The sequence below is a fragment of the Phaseolus vulgaris genome, chromosome 8, assembly GCF_051622355.1.
Source record: "Phaseolus vulgaris cultivar YP4 chromosome 8, ASM5162235v1, whole genome shotgun sequence".
Taxonomy (NCBI): domain Eukaryota; kingdom Viridiplantae; phylum Streptophyta; class Magnoliopsida; order Fabales; family Fabaceae; genus Phaseolus; species Phaseolus vulgaris.
Window position 1 is genome coordinate 48,607,674 of NC_143505.1, and position 24,354 is coordinate 48,632,027.

The 24,354-nt window shown below is 33.4% G+C and overlaps 2 protein-coding genes and 1 non-coding gene across 5 annotated transcripts; 1 reads left to right on the forward strand and 2 right to left on the reverse strand.

Moving 5' to 3' along the window:
• Positions 1 to 971: 971 nt before the first annotated feature.
• LOC137826086 (uncharacterized) lies at positions 972 to 4,665 on the forward strand. 2 transcript variants are annotated; one of them, XM_068631934.1, is made up of 5 exons: positions 972 to 1,446; positions 1,748 to 2,193; positions 2,291 to 3,536; positions 3,620 to 3,766; positions 3,879 to 4,665. In XM_068631934.1, the coding sequence occupies exons 2-5, from the start codon at positions 2,146 to 2,148 to the stop codon at positions 4,340 to 4,342; spliced, it is 1,905 nt and encodes a 634-aa protein (XP_068488035.1). In that variant the 5' UTR covers positions 972 to 1,446; positions 1,748 to 2,145; the 3' UTR covers positions 4,343 to 4,665. The 2 variants fall into 2 exon arrangements, with proteins under 2 accessions (XP_068488035.1, XP_068488036.1); XM_068631935.2 differs by having other exon boundaries at positions 1,369 to 1,536.
• Positions 4,666 to 5,204: 539 nt separating this feature from the next.
• Positions 5,205 to 5,297, reverse strand: TRNAY-GUA (transfer RNA tyrosine (anticodon GUA)). The gene is made up of 2 exons: positions 5,261 to 5,297; positions 5,205 to 5,240 (listed from the first exon to the last, which is right to left on the reverse strand). It is a non-coding gene; the product is annotated as a tRNA-Tyr (tRNA).
• Positions 5,298 to 6,837: 1,540 nt separating this feature from the next.
• Positions 6,838 to 12,474, reverse strand: LOC137827253 (putative pectin methyltransferase QUA2). 2 transcript variants are annotated; one of them, XR_016514623.1, is made up of 9 exons: positions 12,027 to 12,462; positions 10,714 to 11,718; positions 10,500 to 10,632; positions 9,822 to 10,062; positions 9,155 to 9,541; positions 8,818 to 8,993; positions 8,417 to 8,720; positions 7,677 to 7,812; positions 6,838 to 7,419 (listed from the first exon to the last, which is right to left on the reverse strand). XR_016514623.1 is itself a non-coding variant. In XM_068633523.2 (9 exons), exons 2-9 carry the CDS (start codon positions 11,430 to 11,432, stop codon positions 7,261 to 7,263), a joined length of 2,082 nt encoding a protein of 693 aa, XP_068489624.1. In that variant the 5' UTR covers positions 11,433 to 11,718; positions 12,027 to 12,474; the 3' UTR covers positions 6,838 to 7,260. The 2 variants fall into 2 exon arrangements, 1 of the variants encoding a protein (XP_068489624.1); XM_068633523.2 differs by having other exon boundaries at positions 9,155 to 9,368; positions 12,027 to 12,474.
• Positions 12,475 to 24,354: the final 11,880 nt, after the last annotated feature.

Sequence of the window (24,354 nt, forward strand, 5' to 3'; positions counted from 1 at the left end):
TACCATTAGAATATAACACATTCTTACTACAATTAAGGTATCACTGTTACATAAACTTAACATTCACCATGATACAAGTATGTATGATTGATATTATCACAAATTGACACTTCAAATATGCTTGTGACTGAGAGTTGTGTATCTTTCTAAACCAACCCTTAACCTCTTGGACCTAACTTTGGATCAATTGACCTAACTAATTTATTATTGAATCGTGTCTCCGAAGAAAAACACTTATATACATTATTTGGAATCACATTTCAACCATCACACTTAAGTTATTTATAAATATGAAAATTGTAATAAATACTAGGAACGAACTGAAATAGTAGATGAACATTTTTATAATAAATATATAAATGGAAATACATTTTTCCTTAAATTAAGTGTGTTTTTAATCTCATCTTTAATAATAAAGTTTAGCACACATCCAATTTTTTTTTTAAATATTAAATATGATTTATTTTATAATAATTAAATTTTACTTCTTAGAAGTAATTTAAAATATGGAATGTGATTGATTGAAGGGGGAAATACATATTTTTATTAATTGAACATGATCGCACCAAAAAAAGGAATCACGAGAGTCGTATACATACAAGAACTTGGAGCATAGAAGAGAAAAGAAAATAAACAATCTTATGCGCGCGCCTTTTATGACTCTCCAAACTTTTTTGTTTAAATTTTTTAAAAATAAATATATATAGATATACTAAATTATATTTTAAATCTCCAAAATTTTATTTTAAAGTTTTTACCTCCTCGAAATTATCTCAAATTTTTTACTCACCTAAGATTTTCAATAAAACTTTGAGGCTGGTCAAAAAAATTGATAAGAAAACATTGTAGTCCTAATATGGTAAAAATCAACAGTGTGTAAAAGTTATATAAATAAGGTAGCAATGGCATGTTAAGTTTCAAGAGATGCTAAAGTTGATCATAAATTTGCTCGGACTTCAAAATTGATTAATGAACCATATTTTGGACTTATGCAGGTAAAGGAGAGAGAGAAAAAGGTGGTAGAGAATTCTGTAGAATATAAATGCTGAGTTATACATATGCATGGCCTACATGTGTGTGGTATATATTGGGTTTGCTAAATTATTAGAACATCACACTTCCTTCTTCAGACTAGAAAGATAGAAAACCACCTCTTTCTCATTCTCATTCTCATTCTCATTCTTAACGATAACTATTAACTACCTTTCTATGTTTCTCTTCTGTTTTCCTTCCTTTGCTTGCTTTGCATTTCTTACACGACATCACGTGACAACATCACATAACACAATCTTAACTTCCCCTTCATTTCACTTCTTTCTCTCACACCCACCTCACTTTATAACTATTTAGCATCCCAAAGCTTTTGAAGATTCCGGAGCAAAGCAGAGATACTGTTTGAGGGGTTATTGTTGTCTTTCAGGAGCTGCCTCGGTTCTACTTTACAAGGTTCGTCTTTTCTGCACCAATGCTCCCAATTCTCGCCGCAATTTGCGTGTGGCTGTGTCTGCTTTAGAATCACGAGGATGAGGCATTAGAGTCTGTTTCCCTTTTGACTTGTGTTTACAATCATTCATGTCTTCTATTCATTTTGTCACTTCATTCTTATTATTATTGTATCTCAGAGGGGCACAGATTAAAGTTGTTATGAAGTGTGATCTGATTTTGATATTTTCATTTGGAATTTTACGAGATGAATGTTTGGCACATTTATTTGTTTGTTTGATTATTGTTCTTCAACTGGGTACAGACTTGTTTAGAGAGGAAGATATTGTGGAGCTTTGTGGGGAGCACACAGAACTCTGGCCAACTCTCTAGAGATATCTTCACAAAACGGAATAGGCTTTGGTCTTTTTCTTTCCGGTTTTCAGATTTGCTCAGAGAGGGTGTTTTGTCTTGTCCAGCGCCTTCCCATTGATTATGGCTAATATTTGGTTCAATGTGATAGCTGCTGATTGCTGAACTACTAGTGTGTGTTTGTTTGTATTCTTGTGCTCTCCCACTTTTCATTGCAATTGAAAGGAAGAAAATTGTTGGATTTATGCGCAAAGCTGTTTAGGATTGCTTAGAAAGTGCAACCGACTCAAAAGCGGCAGAGAACATATAATTGAAGGGATTTGGAACAAGCCTTGTCTTTTAGTGGCAATCATGGCTATGTGCTTCTCTCTTTTGACTGTAAGGAAGGAGAAATACAAGGTAAGGAAGTCAATTGGGATTTGTGTTTGTTGGGTACCTATAAAACTTGTGAATTGTGATTAACTTGTTATTATCTCACTCTTGTTTGTTTATTCAGGGGAGTGGAAGAAGGTCTTCAAAGGAGGACTTTAGCACTCTACTTGCCAAGCTACAATCTTCAAAAATAGCATCAGTGCCAACCACTTTTGATGTCACGGTATCGAATGGTATTCCAAAAAATTCAAGTTTCAATTCGGGGGTTACGAGTCTTGATACTTGTGTGGAGCCTGAAGTACAGGAGGCTTATGAAGGGGAAGATGAGAATGAATATTCACCGAAGATCAAGAGGGTACTTTCTGATTTTCATGTCCAAGATAATGAAGCTGTTGAAGGCAAAGGATATGATGAGTATCCCATTTTATATGAAAATCAAGTCATCGAAGAATTGGATGACAGAACCGATAAATACAGCCAAAAGAGTGTTGAAACAACCGAAAGTGGACACGTTAGTGATCCTGGGATTGGCAAAGCTGATTTGTGGACTTCTCCAAAGTTCAAGAGACACTTTTCTAACCTTGAAAAGTTTGATGAGCATGGGAAGAAAACTCATTATTTGTCAGCTTTGAAGTCAAAGTATTTTGAGAATTTTAAGGAAATAGCCGCAACGACTGATCTTGAAAGCCCTAGGTCAGTAATGAGTCACTACAGTGCTGATAGAGTAATGCTGAAAAGGCATTCTTCATGTCAGGTGCTTCCTTCTGGAAGAAAAAAGTTGTGGTGGAAGATGATCCTGTGGAGCCACAGGAACATACATGGAACTTTCTCTAGTGATTCAACACTACTTCCTGCTAGTGCTGCTTTAAATAGTGGGTACTCTTCAGACACCATTGAACCAAAACAAGGAAAGACATTGAGGTCTGTGACATCTTCTGGTTCTGTTACTGTGGAAACCCATAACAAAAGAAGAACTGGTAAAAATATAGATAATCAAAGGGGGAGCAGGTTTCAAAGTGACCGATGGATTGCTTTCTCCAAAGAATCATCCTCTTTTGCCAGAGTGGATGCATGGGTGAAAGGTCTTGAAATTCAGCCACTAATTCCTGAGGATGATTTTAATGTTGACAATGGCAGAAGCATTCCCTTCCCACCTTCTCCAGATAGTGGAACAATGATTAGAGCTGCATCTCAGTTGACTTATTCCGATGCCAATGCTTCAAAAGAGACTTTAACTGCCATTAGTCTAGTCCAGTCTCTAAATCCAGCTTCATCTATTGCTCACATATCTGGTATTGGTGTAAAAGCCATTCCTGCTATTTCACACTTATCCAATCTCCGCTCTGTCAACCTGTCAAACAATTTCATAGGTATAACTTGGGACTAGAATTTAGCACTTGATGCAACATCAATAAATAAACCACTAACTGTATTTATTTATTGATTCATGCAGCTCACATCTCACCAGGATTTCTACCAAAGGGTATTCAAACACTTAACTTGTCAAGAAACAAGATCAGCACTCTTGACGGCCTCAGAGAATTGACCAAGTTGCGGGTAATTGACCTAAGTTACAACCGCATCTCGAGAATTGGACAAGGTTAGTTATGATATAAGTTGATGCTCAAAAGATTTTGCATCTCAAATATGTTTAGCCTTCATTTTTAGTTTTTTCCACATTGCTATTATTCATTCATTGTGTGGTTTGTCAGGTTTGTCAAGTTGCACACTTGTCAAAGAACTATATCTTGTGGGGAACAAGATAAGTGATGCTGAAGGGCTACACAGGCTATTGAAGCTAACAGTTCTAGATTTGAGCTTCAACAAGATCACAACAACAAAAGCATTAGGCCAGCTAGTGGCTAGCTACAACTCACTTAAGGCTCTTAATCTGCTAGGAAATCCGATTGAAAGCAACATCAACCATGGCCAGCTAAGTAAAGCAGTCTCTGGTCTTCTTCCAAAGTTGGTGTACCTGAACAAGCAACCCCTCAAGGCTCACAGCACACGCGAAATATTAAGTGACAGTGTTGCCAGAGCTGCCCTTGGGAGCAGCACGCGAAGCTGTCACAAAAGATCAATAAGAAGACTTAGCCAGGGAGGATCAAGTCTTTCCAAAGGGTATAAAAGAAGTGCAAGTGGTTCCCAAAAAAGCACGAACCGAACAAGGAGGTGAAAAAACAATTTTTAGTGCATGTAGAAGGAACAACTCAATGGAACACGTTTTATTTGGTTCTTTGCAATGTTACACCGGAGGAAAATGTGTCATAGGTCTTGCTGTCTCTTGATTTGTTTGTTAGATAAAATGATCAATATAATATATTATCAAAGACTCCATAATCATGTAGTGGCTCAAGCCCAAAGGGCTCTAGCATGAGGGAGTGTATCAGACTTACATGTGAAAGCCATTACTTGCTTTCATCCTACAGTTTGAACTTTTGGAATGTTTGATTGTAACATTATCAAGTTTTGAAGCAATGGGGTCTTCTTTGTCTCCAACTTTGGTGTATGGAACTTGATATGATATATGATCATCTGGGTTTCAGAAATTCTATGAACATTATGCAAATTGAATAATTGGGGTGGCCCATTGGTATCAATCATCACTCTTAAATTATCTGAAGAACAAGGCATAATAAAGAAATTCAGTTCAGATGCTATAAAGTATCTGATGTCGCACACCACAAAAATCCACAACCCCTTCTTGTCAGGATGTACAAGTTTCATCTAATTCACTAATCAGTCTTTCTTTAATATCAACCAATTAATTTGCTTTTCAGATTAGAGATAAATGATTCCAGCATTACCCGGAGTGTGCACTATTTTAAAGAATCATATTAAAGTTGCACCATTGAAGATTTAAAGTAGATTCGTAAATTTCATGGCTGCTGATGAGAGTGGAATCCTTCCATGGTGCCTGAAGATTTTCCAAATTCATTAACATTTTAAGCTTTCTTTCAACAGAATAGTGCATAAAATTTGTGATTAATTTTATTTAATTAAACAGACAAATAGTGCCAAAAAAAAAGCAAAATAATTCCGACCTGCCGGATTCGAACCAGCGACCTAAGGATATCTATCAGGTTATAACCCACTACAGTCCTCCGCTCTACCAACTGAGCTAAGGTCGGTCTTGTGAGTTTTTACAGAAATACGTTTGTTCATTAAAACATCACAGTTTTATTTAAATGTAGTTAAAACATTCTCATACCCTTAGTAACGTTTTTAACATTTGAACATCTTTACCTCTGAATATTATTAGTTTCAAGCAGAAAAGGTCCTGTGAACAATAATAAAATTGACAATATGATTTAAAACTTTCGGTTTTATTGATCAAATGCATATATATGAGAAGGAGAAAATGGAAATAAGAAATAAAATTATATATTATTATATTCTGTGTTAATTTTTATAAAATTATATATTATTATATTCTGTGTTAATTTATTTAAGTTTCAATCAGGGAGAAGCTATGTCATTTCATATTCCTTTTAAATAATATAATAACTCATACGGGTGCAAAGTCCTTCTCATATTTACTCCATCAAAAAAATGTCCTTCTCATTATCATAAAGGTAACATTTTGAATTTTTTTGAAAGAAAAACCTCATACATCCAATAAGATGAGCTTATATTTATTACAATAAAAAATAGGTAGATTCTTTTTAATTTAATTATTAAAATAGAAATAAAACTTATTCCTCCAAAAATAGAAATTAAAAAATAAATTAACAAGATATTTTTACCTAATTACGATAAAACTAATGGGTATTCTATGTTTTTTTTTGTTTTGCACACTTCTGGATGTTTTTTCATTAGTTAAAATTATTCCATTAGTTTAAAAGAATTTAATGAAGGTTGTATTTTGAAATTCTGTAATTGCGTGTATTTTAAAATATCAAGAATGGTATTTTTTTTTTTTTTGCAAGAATAATAAATCTTGTCATCATTCAAAGCTTTTGATTTTTTTTATGGAACTAATATATATTTTACACATGTACCACAAAATATTTTATTTTCATAATTACGTGGTAATATTAAAATTTAAAATTGCAACAAATTAAGACCGTCATCATAACAACTTATAAAATGAGACTTTTAATGTATATATACACTAACAGAAAAAATCATCTCAATTTTCAAACGTACTTTTTTTCCTAAAATCATTTTTTCTAAATCTCATTGAAAGTTGGGTTTATTAAGGTTTCATACACATGAAATTCATTTTTCATAATAATTTAAAATCTCCACTTCACTTTTTCCCCATTTTACTTTTATTTAAAAAAAATAATAATTACACAAATTAAATTTTTCCTTAAATTACTAATGTCAAACAAACATCTTCATACAAATAAAATTCCAAGAGTGTGATTTCAGATCAAACAATTTTACACCTTGAAACAAATGCTTCCCTAACCTTTTTTTTTTTAAGGAAAGAAATAGGTCTAAGACATATTAGTTCTCAAAGAATGGAAGAAAAACTGTTTTGGTACCTTCGTTCATCTTTGGCTAAATTCATACACAGGCAGGTAAACAGTCGTAGCAAAATCCAAAATTGCATCAGTTATGCTGACTCCAATGACTATCCAACCAGATGTCTTGTTACAATCTGTAATGGACTGATCAACAATATGATTTTGATTTCACATTATAAACATTGACAAACTATGCTTATACAAGAGATATTAAATAACACTTATAAACGGTAGCAGAAAAATATTCTATAAGGGGTAATCAAATCAACCACTGAGCATTTTACAATAATAACTTATTATCTCACCATCTTCCCAATCTTAATATTGATTGTCACTGCGTAACTCTAATCAGACATCACATGGAAAAGTAAATTAACCTACCAGTATACTACTTTCTCATATGCTCTGTGGCTTGTTTGGTAATTACATGGCCCTATGTACACCTTACGGTTACATAGGTATGTGGTGGTAACATTGAGGAGGATGCACTTTCCTCTATATCTTGTTTTCTTTTGTCCAAAATTTTGAACCCCCACTTTGTATGTTGGAGCTTTATGGTCATTATGGAAATGAATATATATGTATATATTGGTTTAATTTCTTCAGGCCTTCAATTTTTTTAGCTTGCCTGTCTCTTAAAGAAAGGTTTCTGGCAGATGAGGAGTCTCTGATCACTGTCACTTTCAACTTCTATCACTCTTGCATCCCACTTCAGCTGTGCTGTTAGAGCTCTAGCTGATTCTATTAAGGGAACTGTGTCGCGAATTATAACCCAACCCTGCACACATGACCAGTGTCAGCATATCAAAAGCCCTTGAAGGGGATGAAATCATGAAACATTTTGAGACATTTTTACTTGTTCAAAAAGTATTCTATATGAACATACAGATCACATTCAACAATGTACACAATAGAAGGGTTGCCTGATTCAAATTTCATACACATTTTACAGAACAAACTGCATTAAATATTGATGCACTGCTTGGTGAGCACATCCTATAGCAGTTTTGATTCAAGAGTGCTAACTTGACATACCTCTGGGCGAAGTATCCTGTCAATTTCAAGGAACATGTCAAGCATGGTACATCTGTGCTGCTCAGTTTCAAGGGATAGAAATCCTGCTGCATGCACCAAGTCATAGGTTCTAGGGTATGTAGGAAAAGCCTCGCACCTACAAGCCACCAAAAATCATAATTATTACGGAAACTATAATTACCAATTTACTATTCCTCACAAAATCTTGTCAAGACTATCAGCCAGATGTAATTGGAAAATTAAATGGTATATCACCATGTTTTAATTTTGTTCTCAACTACGTTAAACGTGTCTCCTGATAAATGTAAGATAATTTCACATAATTCTAAGTTACTTAACAAAACAATTGTAGCCTTCACAATTCATACAGGAATTTATTATATATTTTGTAAATCTTTCACATGTGGTAATGATAACACTCCAGTATTTATAAATTTCTTACAGCTTTATCACTATTCTGAAAATGTCAGATGTCTAAATCGTCCTACATCTACTAGAATAAAAAAGTTGAGTTTTCACAAAGTGTAAATGTTAACAACATGGAATAAACCTCCAAGGAAAAACAGTTAGAGCTAGATCAAGAAATTAATGTTTAGGTTTTAAAAATCGAGTTTTAAAAGATGGAAGGAAGAAAGAGTATTAGCATGTGACAGAGAATCTATATTAAGCTAAGCAAAACAAATTGATTGAACTAGAGAAGCATGCAATTTAAAATAACAAGACAAAGGAGATTTAAATACCAATCATGGAGAACACCAACAAATCCTCTGTCCTGGATCAATGGAAGATAATTGGGTCCACTTATTGGGACAACATTCATCACCCACACAGACTTTCTAGCTTGCAACAATGCAGAATTAAAGCCACCAAAATGAGCATTCATATCTAGTACATTTCTGAGCATGTTGTAAGGGGGTGAGGGGTCCTCATCGCCAGGCCTCTTAGGATGATCAGAAAATATCAAAGGTGACAGGAGTGACCAATAATTCTGGATTGCTGTTTTCCAGCTGTCAGAGTCCTCACTAAGTTCATCAGGCTGCAACCCTGGTATATTGAAAAATATACGCATGCTAAGTTAACCAAATGAATCACTTCACTTCCACAAAGTGATCTACAAATCATTTAAGAACATGAAGATTACCGTATATAGCTAACTCTTTCTTGTTCAAGTTAGCACGAGAAGGCCATCTTTCCCTTTTTTCAATTGGAACCCAACGAGCGCTCTGCATTCCTCCAATGCAGTTTTGCAGTTCTCGATAATATGGAGACTCCACGTCAATACCTCTACCACACAAAGAAGGGCCAGAACCTGACTTTCTGGTAGTAAGAATAGACCAAGCTAAGAGTCAGGTCACATTCATTTCAAAATTCTAAAAATATTGTATATACATAGAATAGAATCTAATAACTAGAAATCTGTTTAATAGGACACAAAAATGTTAAATATTTTTTCTCAAGTACATGTAGGAAAGCATCACCTTGAAGCATAGCAACTTTTTTTACTAGTTTTCTTCCATACTACAGTTTCATCTTGTTGCGACAGCAGTTCCCAGCAAAGAGTTAATGTAAAATCCTGTATAAACTTCCATCTTTTCTGATTCTCTTTGTTACGAGCATTTGTGAGTGGTGATGTCCAAACAAAGTATCCACCCGGTTTTAAAAGTCTATCAGCTTCAATCAGGAGAATGCCATCTACACCATGTTATATGAATGTTAATAAATTACAAGGTAATTAAATATTAATAAAATTATACATAAATCAAACTTATGGTTTCTGTAGTAAGATCAAAATTTTCAAAGTTTATGTCAACACCTTATAACAGAACAGAACGAAGAGCTTCAAAGTTAACCCCGGTTGTCGGATACTACAAATATGGCAAGTAAACATTAAAAGGTTTCTACTTATTTTAGCAGATTTAACTTTGGGAAACTCCATTTAACAAAGAACTAAATATGGATATTTTTTCAAAAGTATATACCATATCATTTTTCTTAATTCTGCAGTGAAAAAATATGGATTCTATTCTTATTTCATGACAACTAACTTCTTCCTATAATAGGTATAATATATGATGTACGCGTGTTGATAGACGCGAGTAGATCCAGTTCAATACAGAGTAGCATAGATTGAAAGTTAGAAGATACCTTTCTGGTCCCATTCAATGCCACATCTGGCACAATGTAACATATCAAAGGATAGAGATGAAAATGGCAACTGCTTCGAAGTGAAAGAAGCAATCATAGCAGGAAGACCCCTCTCAAGAGTGAGCTGAACTTGACTGCCAGAAGGCTCATAGTTTGCAATGCACGTAGTTAAAAGCTGACTGTCAAAGAGATGTGCTCCAAAGCTACCATAGCCACAACCTATGTCTAGTATAGTTCGAACCTGCAAAATTAAGGGTGCCAAAATTCTCGATCAATAAGATTTCAGGGAAGGAACATCACAGCCAGAATTCAAGAACTCAGTTCAGATCCAATGCCACAAACAAACCCATAAAAAATTCTAACACAAGTCCCTCTACAGCACTTTATAACAATCAATTTCATACGGTACAAGTTCATAACAATTATGACATATACAGGCTACCATCTTATATTCCCTCAGTGAATATTTTAAGCATATTCATTTTATCAAGATAATTAATATATATTATAAGAATCGAGATACCAAGTTGCTTATGGTAAAACATATGGAATTATGTATGATAAAATTGACAATGAGAAGGTATCAAATTAGTGGAATGCAAGTATAATTAAGGGCCATAAAAAATCAAGCAACAAACACTTGATGAGTCCATTTCAAGAGAGCACAAATGTACTAACCCCAGCTTGTATGAAATAAGATTCATTTCTAAGTCCAATCATTTCAGCAATTTGATGTGAGTAGTCTTCGACACCATCAAACATGTGAGAGGCTGAACGAAATGAGATTTGCTCTTCATCCAGCATCATCATCCTGTAATTAAATTACATATGAAAACTTAAGGAATCAAAAATAGCTGAAAGCAAGTAAGAGAAACATTGATATGTCACTCACCTCTTTGTCAAGCTTCCAGAAGAAAGAACCTCCTGTGCCGTGATCTTCACATTAGCAACCCAGATAACATCTTTTCCAGTAGGCCACCTTAAAGGAATTTTGTAATTCACCGGTGGCAGAACTAAACAATTCGGCCTAAGCTCGTGACCGCACTGCCTGTCAACTTCGTTGCCATCAGAAACTTCCAGTTCCACATTCCCAGAAACATTGTAGCAAGGAACAAAGTTTTCCAAATCCTGAGAACAGAATTCCGATTCCTTCAACCTCAGCGGTCCGCGAGAAAACTCACCAATATCCAAAAGGTCTGAGACAAGCTTCTCTTGAAGCCTTCTATAACCATGATAAATGTGACCTCTTGACGAGGATGAAATCGATAAAGTCCACCAAAAAGATCCAGTAAGAGCCAGAACAACTATGACCACTAAACTAAACTTCAAAGAAAGCAGCATCAGCTTAAGCCGGCTCCGCGGGGAGCTAACAATGAAGGAATCGGATGCAAAACCATTCTCGCCAATGCCATTCCCATACTTGGAATCAGAATTATTTCCCAAAAGCAACCCCAAAGGAAACCTCAAAGCTAAAGGGCTATGATCTGAAGAACCCCTCTTATCCAAATCTTCCTTTTCTGTTTTATCCTTAGATTGGGAGTCCCACAAGTCATGGCCACTCCCAGGGACTCTAACCCCACCAGACACACCTCTTTGTAGAGGCCTAGACATTCTCTGACCAATCACCAAAGTAGCACAAACAAGTTCACCTATGAATAAATGGTCTTATCGAAACACCAAAAAACCCACCCAGAAACCAATAAATACAACAACAAATGTCTTATTTCACTGTAGGCGAAGTCGGCTAAGCAGATCACACGATGCAATTTGACTTGAACAAAACCAAATCTTCAAGAGAACCCAGAAACCAGCAGAAGAGTGTCAGTTACTCCAGCATCATTATACTTATTGGGCTGAAACCATCTACAGAATCTGGCTCAGTTAAGCGAATGCAGACCTACAAAAAAAAAAAGGAAATACCGCGTCAAACTTGGTGGCCTGCATTTAAAACAGTGGAGTTACGAAACTAATTTAGCACTATTATATAGTAATAAGTTAAAAAACAAACACACAAACTCTCTCATTAGGGAATCAAAAACAGGGGAATAACGACAAGGCCGCAGTAATTAATTCACCGCATCAGATCCATCACGGACCCAGCATTGAAATGGATACGTACCAACATCCATAAAAGAAAAAAGAAAACTTGTGCAGTAACTGAGACAGAGCAGTGAAAAGCACTAGCTAATAGCGGTAACTACTAACCATGGCACAAGCTCATTTTCTTTGAGAAGGGAAACTCGTTTCCTTGAGATCAAAGCAGAGAGGAAGAAAATGAAAATTTTAAAAGGAAAAGGATTAATAGTTGCAGCAGTAGCGCCTTGTTTGTGTTTGGGGTGAAAAAGAAAAAAGAAGGGAATGGTGGAAGTGATTTATGGAGGGGGTGTGTGTGAGTGTGTGGTTGGTTGCTTGCAACACAAATCACAAGAAGAACGCACGCTGTCTGTGCTTGGTTATGGTTTGGTTGTTGTGGTTTGTGAGTGTGGATCAGTGATTGATTATTCTCTCACACTCACAAGCCTCGTCGAATGATTAGAGTGTGTTCTTTGGAAATGAGAGAGAGAGAGAGAGAGAGAGACTGAGACAGTGATTCTATGAAGGTTAGCAGGTTTTGTACTGATCGGATCGTGACACAAAACACTCTCCAAGAAACAAAATAATAATATTGATAATAATTCCTACTCATTCACTTCATAATAAAAAAATAAAATAACTACTTTTCCTTAATTATTAAGATAAATGAAATCATTAATTTAATTGAAACTAATAAATTTGTCTTAAATTTATATCTTTGCAATTAATACTGTTTTTTTAATTATTTGTTCATCTAATACTTATTTATTTTAATTAAGGATAATTTTGCTTGAAAATAATTATGGATTGAATCTTATGAAAAACAATTTCAATTCTAATTTAACTCTTATACAAAATATTGGAGGGAATATAAAAATATTTCTTTTTATTATTTATCTATTTACTAACACCTAGAAGACTCTTATTCAATATTTAATTTTAATAATAATTTTATAAAATTGTGGGGGGGAAAGATAGGTACTTTCTGATTTTTAAAATTATTTTTTGAAAGAGAAAAAAGATTTAACATATAGTTGAACATTAATCGTAATACGTTTCTTGTAAAATTAACAAATAAACAAATAATATATACTAGAAATGTTTTAAAATTATTTATTTAATAAAGAAATAAAGGGTCGTTCTATTCACTATCTTTCTTTTGTCTACTACATGTAGACCAAATTTTTCTTGAATTGTTTTTTATTCAAAAGTTAAATCAATACTAATTAACCAGCCATCCTCGTTTCTGTGAGTCAAACCCTACTTAATTTCTTTGACAGCTTTTGTAAAGATAATGATTTGGAAATCGAAAATAAAAAAGGCAAATAAAACGTAAGTTTATCTTTAACTATTTTGCAAAAAAAAAAAAAAAGGAGGTTGTAGTAATACACTTGCTTCGTAACGCATGCTACAATAGTGCTTAAAAAGAAGAAAAATAATTCATTAAATGAAATTTTAAAAGTGCATGCAAGAAAGTACCACTATAAATAGTAGGAATAATTTCTACAAATAAATGGTAGTAATAATAACTGATAATTGTGGTATGAGTAAGTAAACGCGCTTAACTCTGCTGGCAGAGTTCCAGAACGCGCTTTATCTTTATTTACTTATTCTTTTTTTTTCTAATTTTCTGCACACACAGAATATGAATCATGATTCATGTCCAGAACAAATAATAGGAAAAAAAGGTGCATAAGAAGCCACCCAATTAGGTTTCCACCGAGAGAAAAAAGTCGACAACTAATGTGTTTTATTCATCAAAATTCCACATGACACTTTTCTAACTTAGGCTCTGTTTTTGCTTTTAGACAATGTAAAAGCCAGCTTGGTCAAGCTAATGATGCATGAAAAAGAAAAGAAAGGTGGCAATTTTCTATTTTGACAAAAAAATATATGTATAGTTATTTAGATAGGTAAGTTTTATAAAAGGATGAACTTTAATTATGATATATATGACATTAACATGTTTATAATTTTTGTTTCTTTTAAGATTGGAAAGGAAAAGGTTTTCGACATAGGATTCTTTCTTTGCTGTTTGGTTAATGGAAATAAAAAATGTAACATATCATTTGACTTGAAGCTGAAACTGAGGTACAATGACCGACACGTTATTTTATCAGTATGAGGTACTACTGATATATTTTATTAATTTAATGAAAATGAAAGACTTTTGCATGTTTGATCCAAATTCTCATTCCCATTGCATGAGGCCACGTCGGTTAAGTGATTTGCGCGTACATTTGTGGTGCTTTGGCACAAACGCACATTGCTTTATAGTGGGTTAGGAAACATTACACGTTTTCATTTGGTGCTCTTTATTTTGGGTGAAAACTTCATTAGGGTATGGTCAGAGGTTGAATAAAGCTGCTTTGACCCTTCTCGTTCTAATTAATTAAATCTTTTGATCAGAGAACAGTTAAACATTGGTCAAACGTTCTAAGAATTCACCATTGCTATAATGAAAACTATGTTTTTACATGTTGCACGGATTGAGTTTGGATTTAGGTGAATCCTCTTTTTGAAGTTCTGCGTTCCCACAGTGAGTAATAAAGGACAGAGCCAATGAAGGAGAAGATGAACAGTAACAATGAGAGAGAAACTAAAGCTTTTATTATTAACGTAATGTTTCACGTCTTTCATGCATTAAGTTGCATGCATTGAGTTATACATATATACACGTGGAGAACGAAAGGAGAGAGGGCCCAACAATTTTGTGAGAGAGGGCCCAGCCCAATAGTAGAATAACAGGGAACATCAAAACGCCTCCTCAAGCTGGTGGGTGAATGTTTAACACACCAAGCTTGGAAAGGAATTTGTAAAAGATCTCTTTGTTAAGAGATTTGGTAAGAAGATCAGCAGGTTGGTTTTCTGTGCGAATAGGTAATAGGTGGAAAAGACCTTGACGCAGCTTCTCCCTCACTACATGGCAGTCTATTTCTATATGCTTCGTTCTTTCATGGAAGCTGTTATTTTGTGCTATATGCCTTGCTGATTGACTGTCACAAAATAGGCTGGCAACTCCATCAGAAGTAATGCGTAGATCTTCAAGCAAGAAACTTAGCCATTGAATCTCGCAACTAGTAGCTGCAAGAGCTCGATACTCTGCTTCAGATGAAGAACGAGATATGGTGCTCTGCTTTTTGGTTCTCCATGATATCAAAGATTCACCAAGGAAAATGCAGAAGCCAGTGGTATAGCGTCGTGTTGTAACGCATGATGCCAATCTGAGTCGCTGAATGCTTTGATCTGCCGGCTTGTGTCTCTGGGATAAAACAGACCTTGAGCTGGAGAGGCTTTTATGTAGCGAAGAATTCTTTGTGCTGCTTGATGGTGTGCTTTCGTGGGTGCCTCAACAAATTGACTAAGGAATTGCACAGAAAAACTAATGTCAGGCCTTGTATTTACCAAGTAAAGCAGTCTTCCAATGATTCTTCTGTACATGGAGACTTCATGCACCGCTGCATCTTTGTCGAACAGAGTTTCATTCTTTTGCACCATAGGTGTGGCTGCTGGTTTAGCATTCAGCATCCCTGCATCTGCCAAACTCTCAAGAGCATACTTGCGTTGGCAAATATGAATGCCTTTCACAGTCCTAGCGATCTCTAGACCTAAAAAGAACTTCAAATGGCCTAAGTCTTTTATTTTAAATGCTGTATTCAAGGAATCTTTTACTGCATTAATGTCATCAGCATTGTTTCCAGTAATGAGAATATCGTCTACGTATACAAGAAGTGCAATGAAGGAATCCTCAATATTTCTCACAAAAAGTGAGTTGTCAGCTTTGGAGTGCGTAAAATTAATGGAATGAAGGAAGGAGGTAAGCTTATCATACCAGCGTTTGCTTGCTTGCTTTAGACCATAGATGGACTTCATCAAACGGCATACCTGATGGGCCTTCTTGGAGGCAATGCCCGGTGGCAGTTCCATGTAGACTTCCTCTTCTAGGTCACCATGCAAAAAGGCATTGTTAACATCGAGCTGTTCAAGGTGCCAATTCATGGTGGATGCCACTACTAGGATGGTGCGAATCGTTGTGAGTCTTGCCACAGGTGAGTATGTCTCCATGTAATCAATCCCTTCACGCTGTGTGTAGCCCTTTGCTACAAGCCTTGCCTTGTATCTCTCTATGTCTCCATTAGCTTTCCGCTTAATTTTGAAAACCCACTTGCACCCGATGGCTGTTTTGTTTGGTGGGAGCTCCACTATATTCCAAGTTTCATTCTCTTCAAGAGCTTTTATTTCTGCTTTCATGGCTTCCCTCCATTCAGGATATTGCTTGGCTTCCTCATAGTTTTGAGGTTCATTTTGGCATGAAATTGACAGAGCATATTTTAGATGACTTTTTGCTAATCCTTTATAAGATATGACAGAGCTAAGGGGATACAGTACCTTGCTTTTCTGTGTCACATTGCTGCATGGGGATGCCATTATGCTGTGATGATAGTCCTCCAAATAAGTTGGTGGTTTCTTGATTCTCATGGATCGTCTAGGCTCTTCTTGTTTAGTGTTTTCTTCGGTCACAGCAGGCTTAGGAGGTGCAGCATCATATATAGCAGAATCAACGTCTTCGAGTGCGGTATCATTACCATCTTCATTTTTCGAATTACAAAAATAAGTCTCATAGAATATCACATTCCTTGATGTGAAGATCTCTCTAGAGTGAACGTCTATTACCACATAACCCTTGGTACCATGTTTGAAACCAAGAAAAATGCACTTGCGTGCCCTGGGGTCCAGCTTGTGTCTATTTTGCTCAAGTGTAGAAGCAAAGCAGAGACACCCAAACACCTTAACGTTGGAAAGGTCAGGCAAGCTTCCATACAACAGTTTATATGGGCATTCGTTTCTAATGACAGGAGAAGGTAAGCGATTTATAAGGTGCACAGAGTGTAAAACAGCGTAAGACCAGAAAGGATTTGGCAAGTTGGACTGATACAAAATGCAGCGAGCAATATTGAGAATGTGTTGATGTTTTCTCTCAACAGTAGAATTCTGTTCAGGTGTTTCATTACAAGATGTTTGGTGTATTATGCCATGTTTATCATAGAAATCTTTCCAACAAAACTCTTTTCCATTATCAGTTCTAATAGCTTTTATATCTTTATTAAATTGGTTTCTGATGTGAGCAATGAAATGTTGCATGTAGTCTCTAGTTTGACTTTTACTTTTCATAAGATGAATCCATGTATATCTACTATGATCGTCAACAATGGTTAAAAAATATCTGTGACCATGCAAAGAATGAACATTTAAAGGTCCCCATATATCCATGTGAATTAAATCAAAAACGTGTTCGCTACTGGTTTTGTTCAAGGGGAAGGGTAGTTTGTGTTGCTTAGCAAGATGACAAGGGGTGCATACATCTATATCAGCAAAGTGTATATCAGTGTATTGCTTAGCAAGGTTTTCTAATACCCTCTTTGATGGGTGACCCATTCTACAATGCCATATATTGAGATTTTTAGCAGCTTCAAAACTTCTTTGTTGTCGTAAGAAGCATATCAGGTTTTCTTTCTCATTCGTGTGCAGATGATACAACCCATTCACAATGTTAGCTTGACCAATCATCTTCGAAGTAGACCTCTCCTGTATCTGGCAAACATTGTCAGTGAAAATAAGCTTACACCTCAAAGAAGTTATCAGCCTTTGCACAGAGAGGATATTTAAAGTGAAAGCGGGTATATATAATACATTATGGAGAGTAATGTTATGAGTCAAAATGATAGTCCCAGCGTGAGTAGCAATAACATCCTGGTTATTAGGTAGTTTAACACTCACAGGCTTTATCTTGTAATAGTTTACAAAGGAAGAAATAGAACATGTTACATGATCCGTGGCCCCAGTGTCAAGTATCCAGAAACTTTTACCTTCCTTACCCATGTTGCTTGCTTTTGAAAAATCTCCAATGCTGTTATTCACCACTTTCTGTTTTCCTTTGCAGTCTTGAATCATATTCACAAGTTGTCGTAACTGCTCAGAGTCAAGATCCTTTAGAACTTGATCACTGTAAGCATCATTATGTGTATTCTTTCCTTTCTCTGTTTCACTACTCACCTCACTTTCCATGGCATTCGCAGCATGACCCATTCTCTGTTTGATCCAAGGAGGGAACCCATGCTTTGAGTAGCACTCGTCGGCCGTGTGATTCATTTTGTTGCAAAAAGAGCATTGTTTTCCATAATTCTTTCCTCTTCCTCTTCCATAATTGCGCCATGTAGGGTTAGTACCGTTGTTCTTTCCATTCATCTTTTGACCATATTGATTGGCATTGTTGATGAGAATTTTTGTATCCACTACTGCACTTTCGTTTAGATGTCTCTCCTGTTGCAGAACCAGAGAGAAGACACGGTTGACCCCTGGAAGGGGATCCATTAATAAGACTTGCGTTTTTACAGTGTTGTAGCTCTCTCCCAATCCCTTCAAAAAGCACATGATTCTCTCTGATTCTCTGTATTCTGCCATGGTTTTAATCACATTGCACGTACATTTCGATTTGCAGGTGCAGGTAGGTAGAGGATGCAGAGAATCCAGCTCTTCCCATAACGTTTTAGAATCAGTGTAGTACTCATTGATGCTTCTTTCACCCTGTTTGATAGAATTGATTTCTTGTAGAAGGTCAGAAATGCGAAAATGACTCCCTTTTGAGAATCTTTCTTCAAGATCGTTCCATAAATCTTTTGCATTATCAATGTACACAGTGCTTTGTGCAATCTGTGTGCTAAGGCTTCGTGTAATCCAGGAAACTACTGTAACGTTGCATCTCTCCCATGCTTCGTATTTGGCATCATTACGTGAGGGTTCAAGAATCTCACCATTGACAAATTTGTATTTGTTTTTCGACAGCAACGCACGTTTCATTGCTCTGCTCCATGAATGATAGTTCGTTCCATCAAGATGTGGCGTGACCAGCACCATGCCTGGGTTTTCTCCACGATGGAGATAATATGGACTAGCGGGGTTTTGTAGATCATTCTTGAATGAATCTTGTATACTGGCAGCCATTGTCGGAAAAACAAAGCAAGAAGCAAAAGGAAAAAACGAAGAACGAAGAGAGCAAGATAAGATAGCAGAGTTTAAGAGACAACCAGTTTGCAGCGGAGAGCAGAGCGGGTTAGACCCGCTCTGATACCATTTTGAAGTTCTGCGTTCCCACAGTGAGTAATAAAGGACAGAGCCAATGAAGGAGAAGATGAACAGTAACAATGAGAGAGAAACTAAAGCTTTTATTATTAACGTAATGTTTCACGTCTTTCATGCATTAAGTTGCATGCATTGAGTTATACATATATACACGTGGAGAACGAAAGGAGAGAGGACCCAACAGTTTTGTGAGAGAGGGCCCAGCCCAATAGTAGAATAACAGGGAACATCAAGACCTTCTTTATCTTACGAAATTGATCTTCTTCTAATTTACTTGTATTGATAGTATAATGTGTGTTTAAAAATATTCTTAAAAGAATAAATATAATAAATATGTGATAAATAAATCTGGTATATTTTAAGATTATTATACTCTCTTAATAGATTTTGAATAACAAATTTATATTCAACATAACTTTTTAATTCAATAGTCTATCTTAGAGTTATAAGTTGTTAATATGAGAGTCATCTTTAATTATGTGGTATATCTGGAACACATAGCAAATTGAAGCATAGTGTTTTTTAGATTTTGGTTGTCACAAGTGCAAATTATCAAGGAAACTAAGTATTTTAGACAATTTGTGATTTTGGTCTTTTTTGTTAGTTACATCATTATTTGATGTTTTGGACTTCTAGTCAGATTTTTTTGTTTAAATCATTTCATTAACATACTATGTAGCATGTATATAGATTTTTTATATGGTTTGTTGGGTTGTAAAGAATTCTGCTTGGAGACATCTAATTTTTTTGTGTATATGAATTGAAATATTTCTTAATTATTTTTATTTAATGTAATTAGTTCATTGTAGATTAAAAAAAATATATAGTAGGATTTTATCCATTTTTGTTATCAGGACAACTTTAGTAATTCAAAATGTTCTCGTATGATTTAGTTAGGTTAAATTAATTTTAAAAGAGTTTATAAATATCTAATTTAAGAGGACTGTATTTTTTTATTTTAAAAATATAAATATAAGTATGTTTAAAATTATTTGAATCAAAATGTTTTTTAATTATAATATCCAAATTTATAAAAAAATTAAATTCAATAAAATATATATGAAATGTAAGCCTAATTAATTAGTTCAATAAATATAATAAATAAAATTTAAATAGGTTACAACATGTAATTATACTTCCTACATATGTAATTCTAAACTTTTGGTTGCCTTTTTTCTCCTATATAATGTTTTGGAACAATTTTGATCTTCTAATCTCTTAATTTTGACATCTATTTTATGAATAGTTTTACTCTTTGGTGTTCTCATATTTCAAGCTATGTAATTTTATTGACTATTGATTGTCAATTGAACTCATATAACCACGTAACTATGGACAAATAATAAAATATGAATAGTTTTTCATTTAATTAAAACATGTATATAGCTAATGTAAAATAAAGTATGACTAGAAACGTAATGAAAGAGGACTGAATGGATTGAAAAAAATCTTTAAAAAGATTTAAAGAAAACTTTGCTTAAAAACTATTGATAATAGGAAAAATTCAAGGTAGTAATTTACTAACACCAAAAACACGAGAACTTTTATACTAGTTCAATTGATCCAAAACTCTACATTTTTTATTAAAATCTTGAATTATCAAATTACAAGAAACATGATTATTTAATTACAAGAAACAAATATGGATTTAGAACAAGACAAACAACCCTTTCTTGAAAAAGATTTTTAAATATAATGAAAATACTCAATTACTTACCATACACTCCAAACATAGATTTCAAATTCAAGTTACAAGAAGAAGAAAAAAACAAAAAAAGATTTAGCTTATGTGTGAGAGATTGTACAATAAATCAACCTATAACATAACATTTCTTATTTTTTTTAACCTTGAACAATACTCTTTCCAAACAAATGAATTATCTAAAATTATTCTTTAAAAAGATTTATAAATCATGTTGGTTATTAATTCAGATTTTATTATTATTAATTCAGATTTTATTACCCTTAAACTATTTTACCGTTGCATTAATTTACAGGATGGTTAGTATTCCTAGCTAGATTATAGCTTCCAGTAATTGTAATTATTATATATATGATTGACGGAATAAAAATTAATAAGATCAGTTTTGTAATTTTGTGCAATTACGTTTTATCAGTTGCTACAACCTTTTGTCTTCTCTTATTTACTCCAATTAGTTCCTACAACACAACAAAAATCTCTCTTAATTTTAAAATTATGAAAAAATATTTTTCAAATAAGAATAGAACTTTCTTTTTAAAGAAGTTTTGAAGCAATTGAATATAATAATAAACTATTATTAAAGGTGATCAATTAATTGTTCATTCATTAATTTAAAAACACTTCAAAATAATTTTAATCAATTATATTTTAACTTAATATTTATTTCTAAAAGGTTGAATTTAAAAAAAAATTGACAGAATCTATTATTCGTTGTTCATAAAATTATCTGCAAAATTGAGTAAAATTCAAATTTTGTCTAACTTGAGATAATCATTATGAAAATTTAATATGATTGATTATTATGTCAAGAAAGATTAATAAAATCATTTTTAAATATAAAAAAGCTCAAGATTATTTTGAAAATGAATTTATATTTTACATTTTGGTCATACTAAAAAAATAAGTAATGGAGAGATAAATCATCAACATAATGTAATGTAGACATCATCAAAACCATCATCAAATCAATACATTATGTTTTGCCATACTTTATTAACACATAATACATTTGGTATGAATTTAATAAATTATTTCTTAAAATTTCTTATAGCGTCTTTACTAAGAGTGTTTAACTCGTTTATAAAAAAAAACATGTTTCTTATAAGAAATTACAATGGAATTGGTCTACAAATTTTAAAATTTTAGTAAAGTACTTCTACAATAAACAATACTTACTAAGGAAAAATGAGAAAAAGTGTAAATAAAATATTATAAAATTGTAAGTATAACGAGTGCCATTTAAAGTGAAATAAAGCACTTGGGTGTATAATGTATAAGTGAATTATTTATAAGAATTAATACTGGAGATTAAATTAAGAGAGCTTTAAAATGCAAACATAAGCGATATGTTATTGTTTCTTTTAACTAATATTTTTAATTAATAATATTATTATTTATCTCAAAAAATTAATATTATTATTTTTATTATAATAATAATAATTTAATATAATTTTCCACAGATTTGGTATTTTTAAATACATCTATAAATTGAATAATTAATTGATAAAAAAATAATATGAATTTGAATTTATATTATAACATTATCATGTATGCCATACAAAACAAAATATCTTAACAATATGTACACTCAAATTTTGTTTATTTATTTTCTGTATAAAACTCTAAAAGAATTTGTCAGTTGATATGTTTATGATATTGAACAAAAATATCAAATTTATGAATAATATAAAAAATAACTAATACTAATTAAATTTTGCATATTTAATTAACCTATTTTAAATTCAAATATTATGTTAAATTAAAATTTAATATCTGACTTCGTAAGCTATTTTTAATACTTAATTAGTAAGCATTTTTATAAGTTAGTTGAACTCGTTTTAATTTTGAAAGAAAATTTGTATATTAAGTAGATGCAGGTACAAGTATGGTTATCTATGTTCATATTTTTTTCTCATACTCGATCTCATTTTAAATTACTAAAATATCGTTAGTTATTATAAAATTTAAAAGTTTTTTTTTATGAAAAACTTTCATGTTAGGCATCATTATGTTATTTAACATCTCAGTCAAGCTGACACCTCTTGTAACAACAATCATTTGTCATCACATGAAAAAAAGTATTATTAAAAAAAATACAAAAATATGGGGGGACTAGACCAAAACTCATATGTTAACAAAAACGATACATAGGTAGACTATACCTATTAATAAAGAATTCTAAGAACAGACTAGATAGAAGTCTATTATACCAATGAAAGTATTCTCTATGAATAAATCATAAATTAGCCAACTTATCAGCACACACATTCCCTTCATGAAAAATATGAGTAACCCTAAACTTAATTTTTCCACAGTAATTAATACAAGTATTTACGAAACACCCAAGGAACATTTGTCCTAACAGTAAACGCAGCACAAACCAAGGCAGTTTCATAAAAATATACTACTTACCATATATCAAATCTAATTGCTTAACTTTAATAATTGGTTTATAATATGTGTAAAAGCACTCGAAGTTAAGAAAAAAAAATCCTTAATAAGAACATGAGTTTATTATTTTACATTTTACTCTTTTTTTAAAATTTTAGACCCTAATTTAAATTTTAAAAAGTCAATTATTAAACTTTATTTGTTATCACTTTTGGTGTTTGTCGTCAAATGACAATATTTTCTAATAATGTAAGAACAAAATTGGTTATCCAATAACTTAATTACCACATCATCAAGAAATTTAATAAGATGGTCACATTTAATTATTTTATAAACTATACTTTTAATTTCATATTTTTTTTAGAGAAGTTGATGACGTTTTGATGAGATTAAAAAATACAAATTTCACATGGTTATCTCCTTGAATTATGGAGTTTCATGAATTGGATTTTTCAAAATCTAGTCTAAATCCAATAAAATAGATTGAATTTAAAATTTATATTTTTTTTAACTAGATCAAATTGATTTTAATTTTTTCAATTCAATTTAAATTGGATTAAATCTAAATTAAATTGACTTTGTAAATAGATTAAATTTGATGTACGATTGACCTATCGATCTGATGTTTGTATTAGTCGAACACAGGCCAACTTGACTTAGCCTGCTTGGCCTAGTCTGTTTAGATCCCACTTGAGGCTTATTCAACTAAACCTAGTTGGACTCAGCTTGATCTTGGCCCAACCTAACCTATTCTCGATCGAATTTGACTGACCTAGGCCCAAAACAACTCAATTGAATGTGTGACCATATTAAATCAACTTAACTTGACCTAACATGGATCAACTCAACTTAGCTTGACATGGCCCCAACCCAATCTGATCCCGATGTCTTGGTCAAAAATAGGCCCAAGTTGATTTGACCTGACTAGCCCAATCCATCTTGGTCCCACATGGCCCGCCTAGATTAGATTTGACCCGACTTGGCTCAGCCTACACTTAACCTGACTGGACTCGGTATTACCTAGGTCTTGTCTAACTTGATTGAACATGGCCCAACCTGATCTAGGCTCGATGTCACAAGCATATATGGGCCCAACTCAAATTGGTCATACCTGATCTCGTTTGACTAGACCTGGGATTGGGTTGACTCTTCTCAATGAGGATTTATGTTAGACTTGAGCTTGGGATGCCTTTGACTAAACTCAACTAGACATTGGTCCGGGTCGAG

Excerpts from the sequence above, each read along its gene's own strand:
- LOC137826086 (XM_068631934.1), top strand. The coding sequence starts at position 2,146 with ATGGCTATGTGCTTCTCTCTTTTGACTGTAAGGAAGGAGAAATACAAG. Across the intron at positions 3,537-3,619 it reads CCTGTCAAACAATTTCATAG|CTCACATCTCACCAGGATTT; the intron begins GTATAACTTGGG and ends TGATTCATGCAG. Across the intron at positions 3,767-3,878 it reads CATCTCGAGAATTGGACAAG|GTTTGTCAAGTTGCACACTT; the intron begins GTTAGTTATGAT and ends GTGGTTTGTCAG.
- LOC137827253 (XM_068633523.2), bottom strand. The coding sequence starts at position 11,432 with ATGTCTAGGCCTCTACAAAGAGGTGTGTCTGGTGGGGTTAGAGTCCCT. Across the intron at positions 7,813-8,416 it reads GTTGGTGTTCTCCATGATTG|GTGCGAGGCTTTTCCTACAT; the intron begins GTATTTAAATCT and ends GGTGGCTTGTAG. Across the intron at positions 7,420-7,676 it reads ACAGGATACTTCGCCCAGAG|GGTTGGGTTATAATTCGCGA; the intron begins GTATGTCAAGTT and ends TCATGTGTGCAG.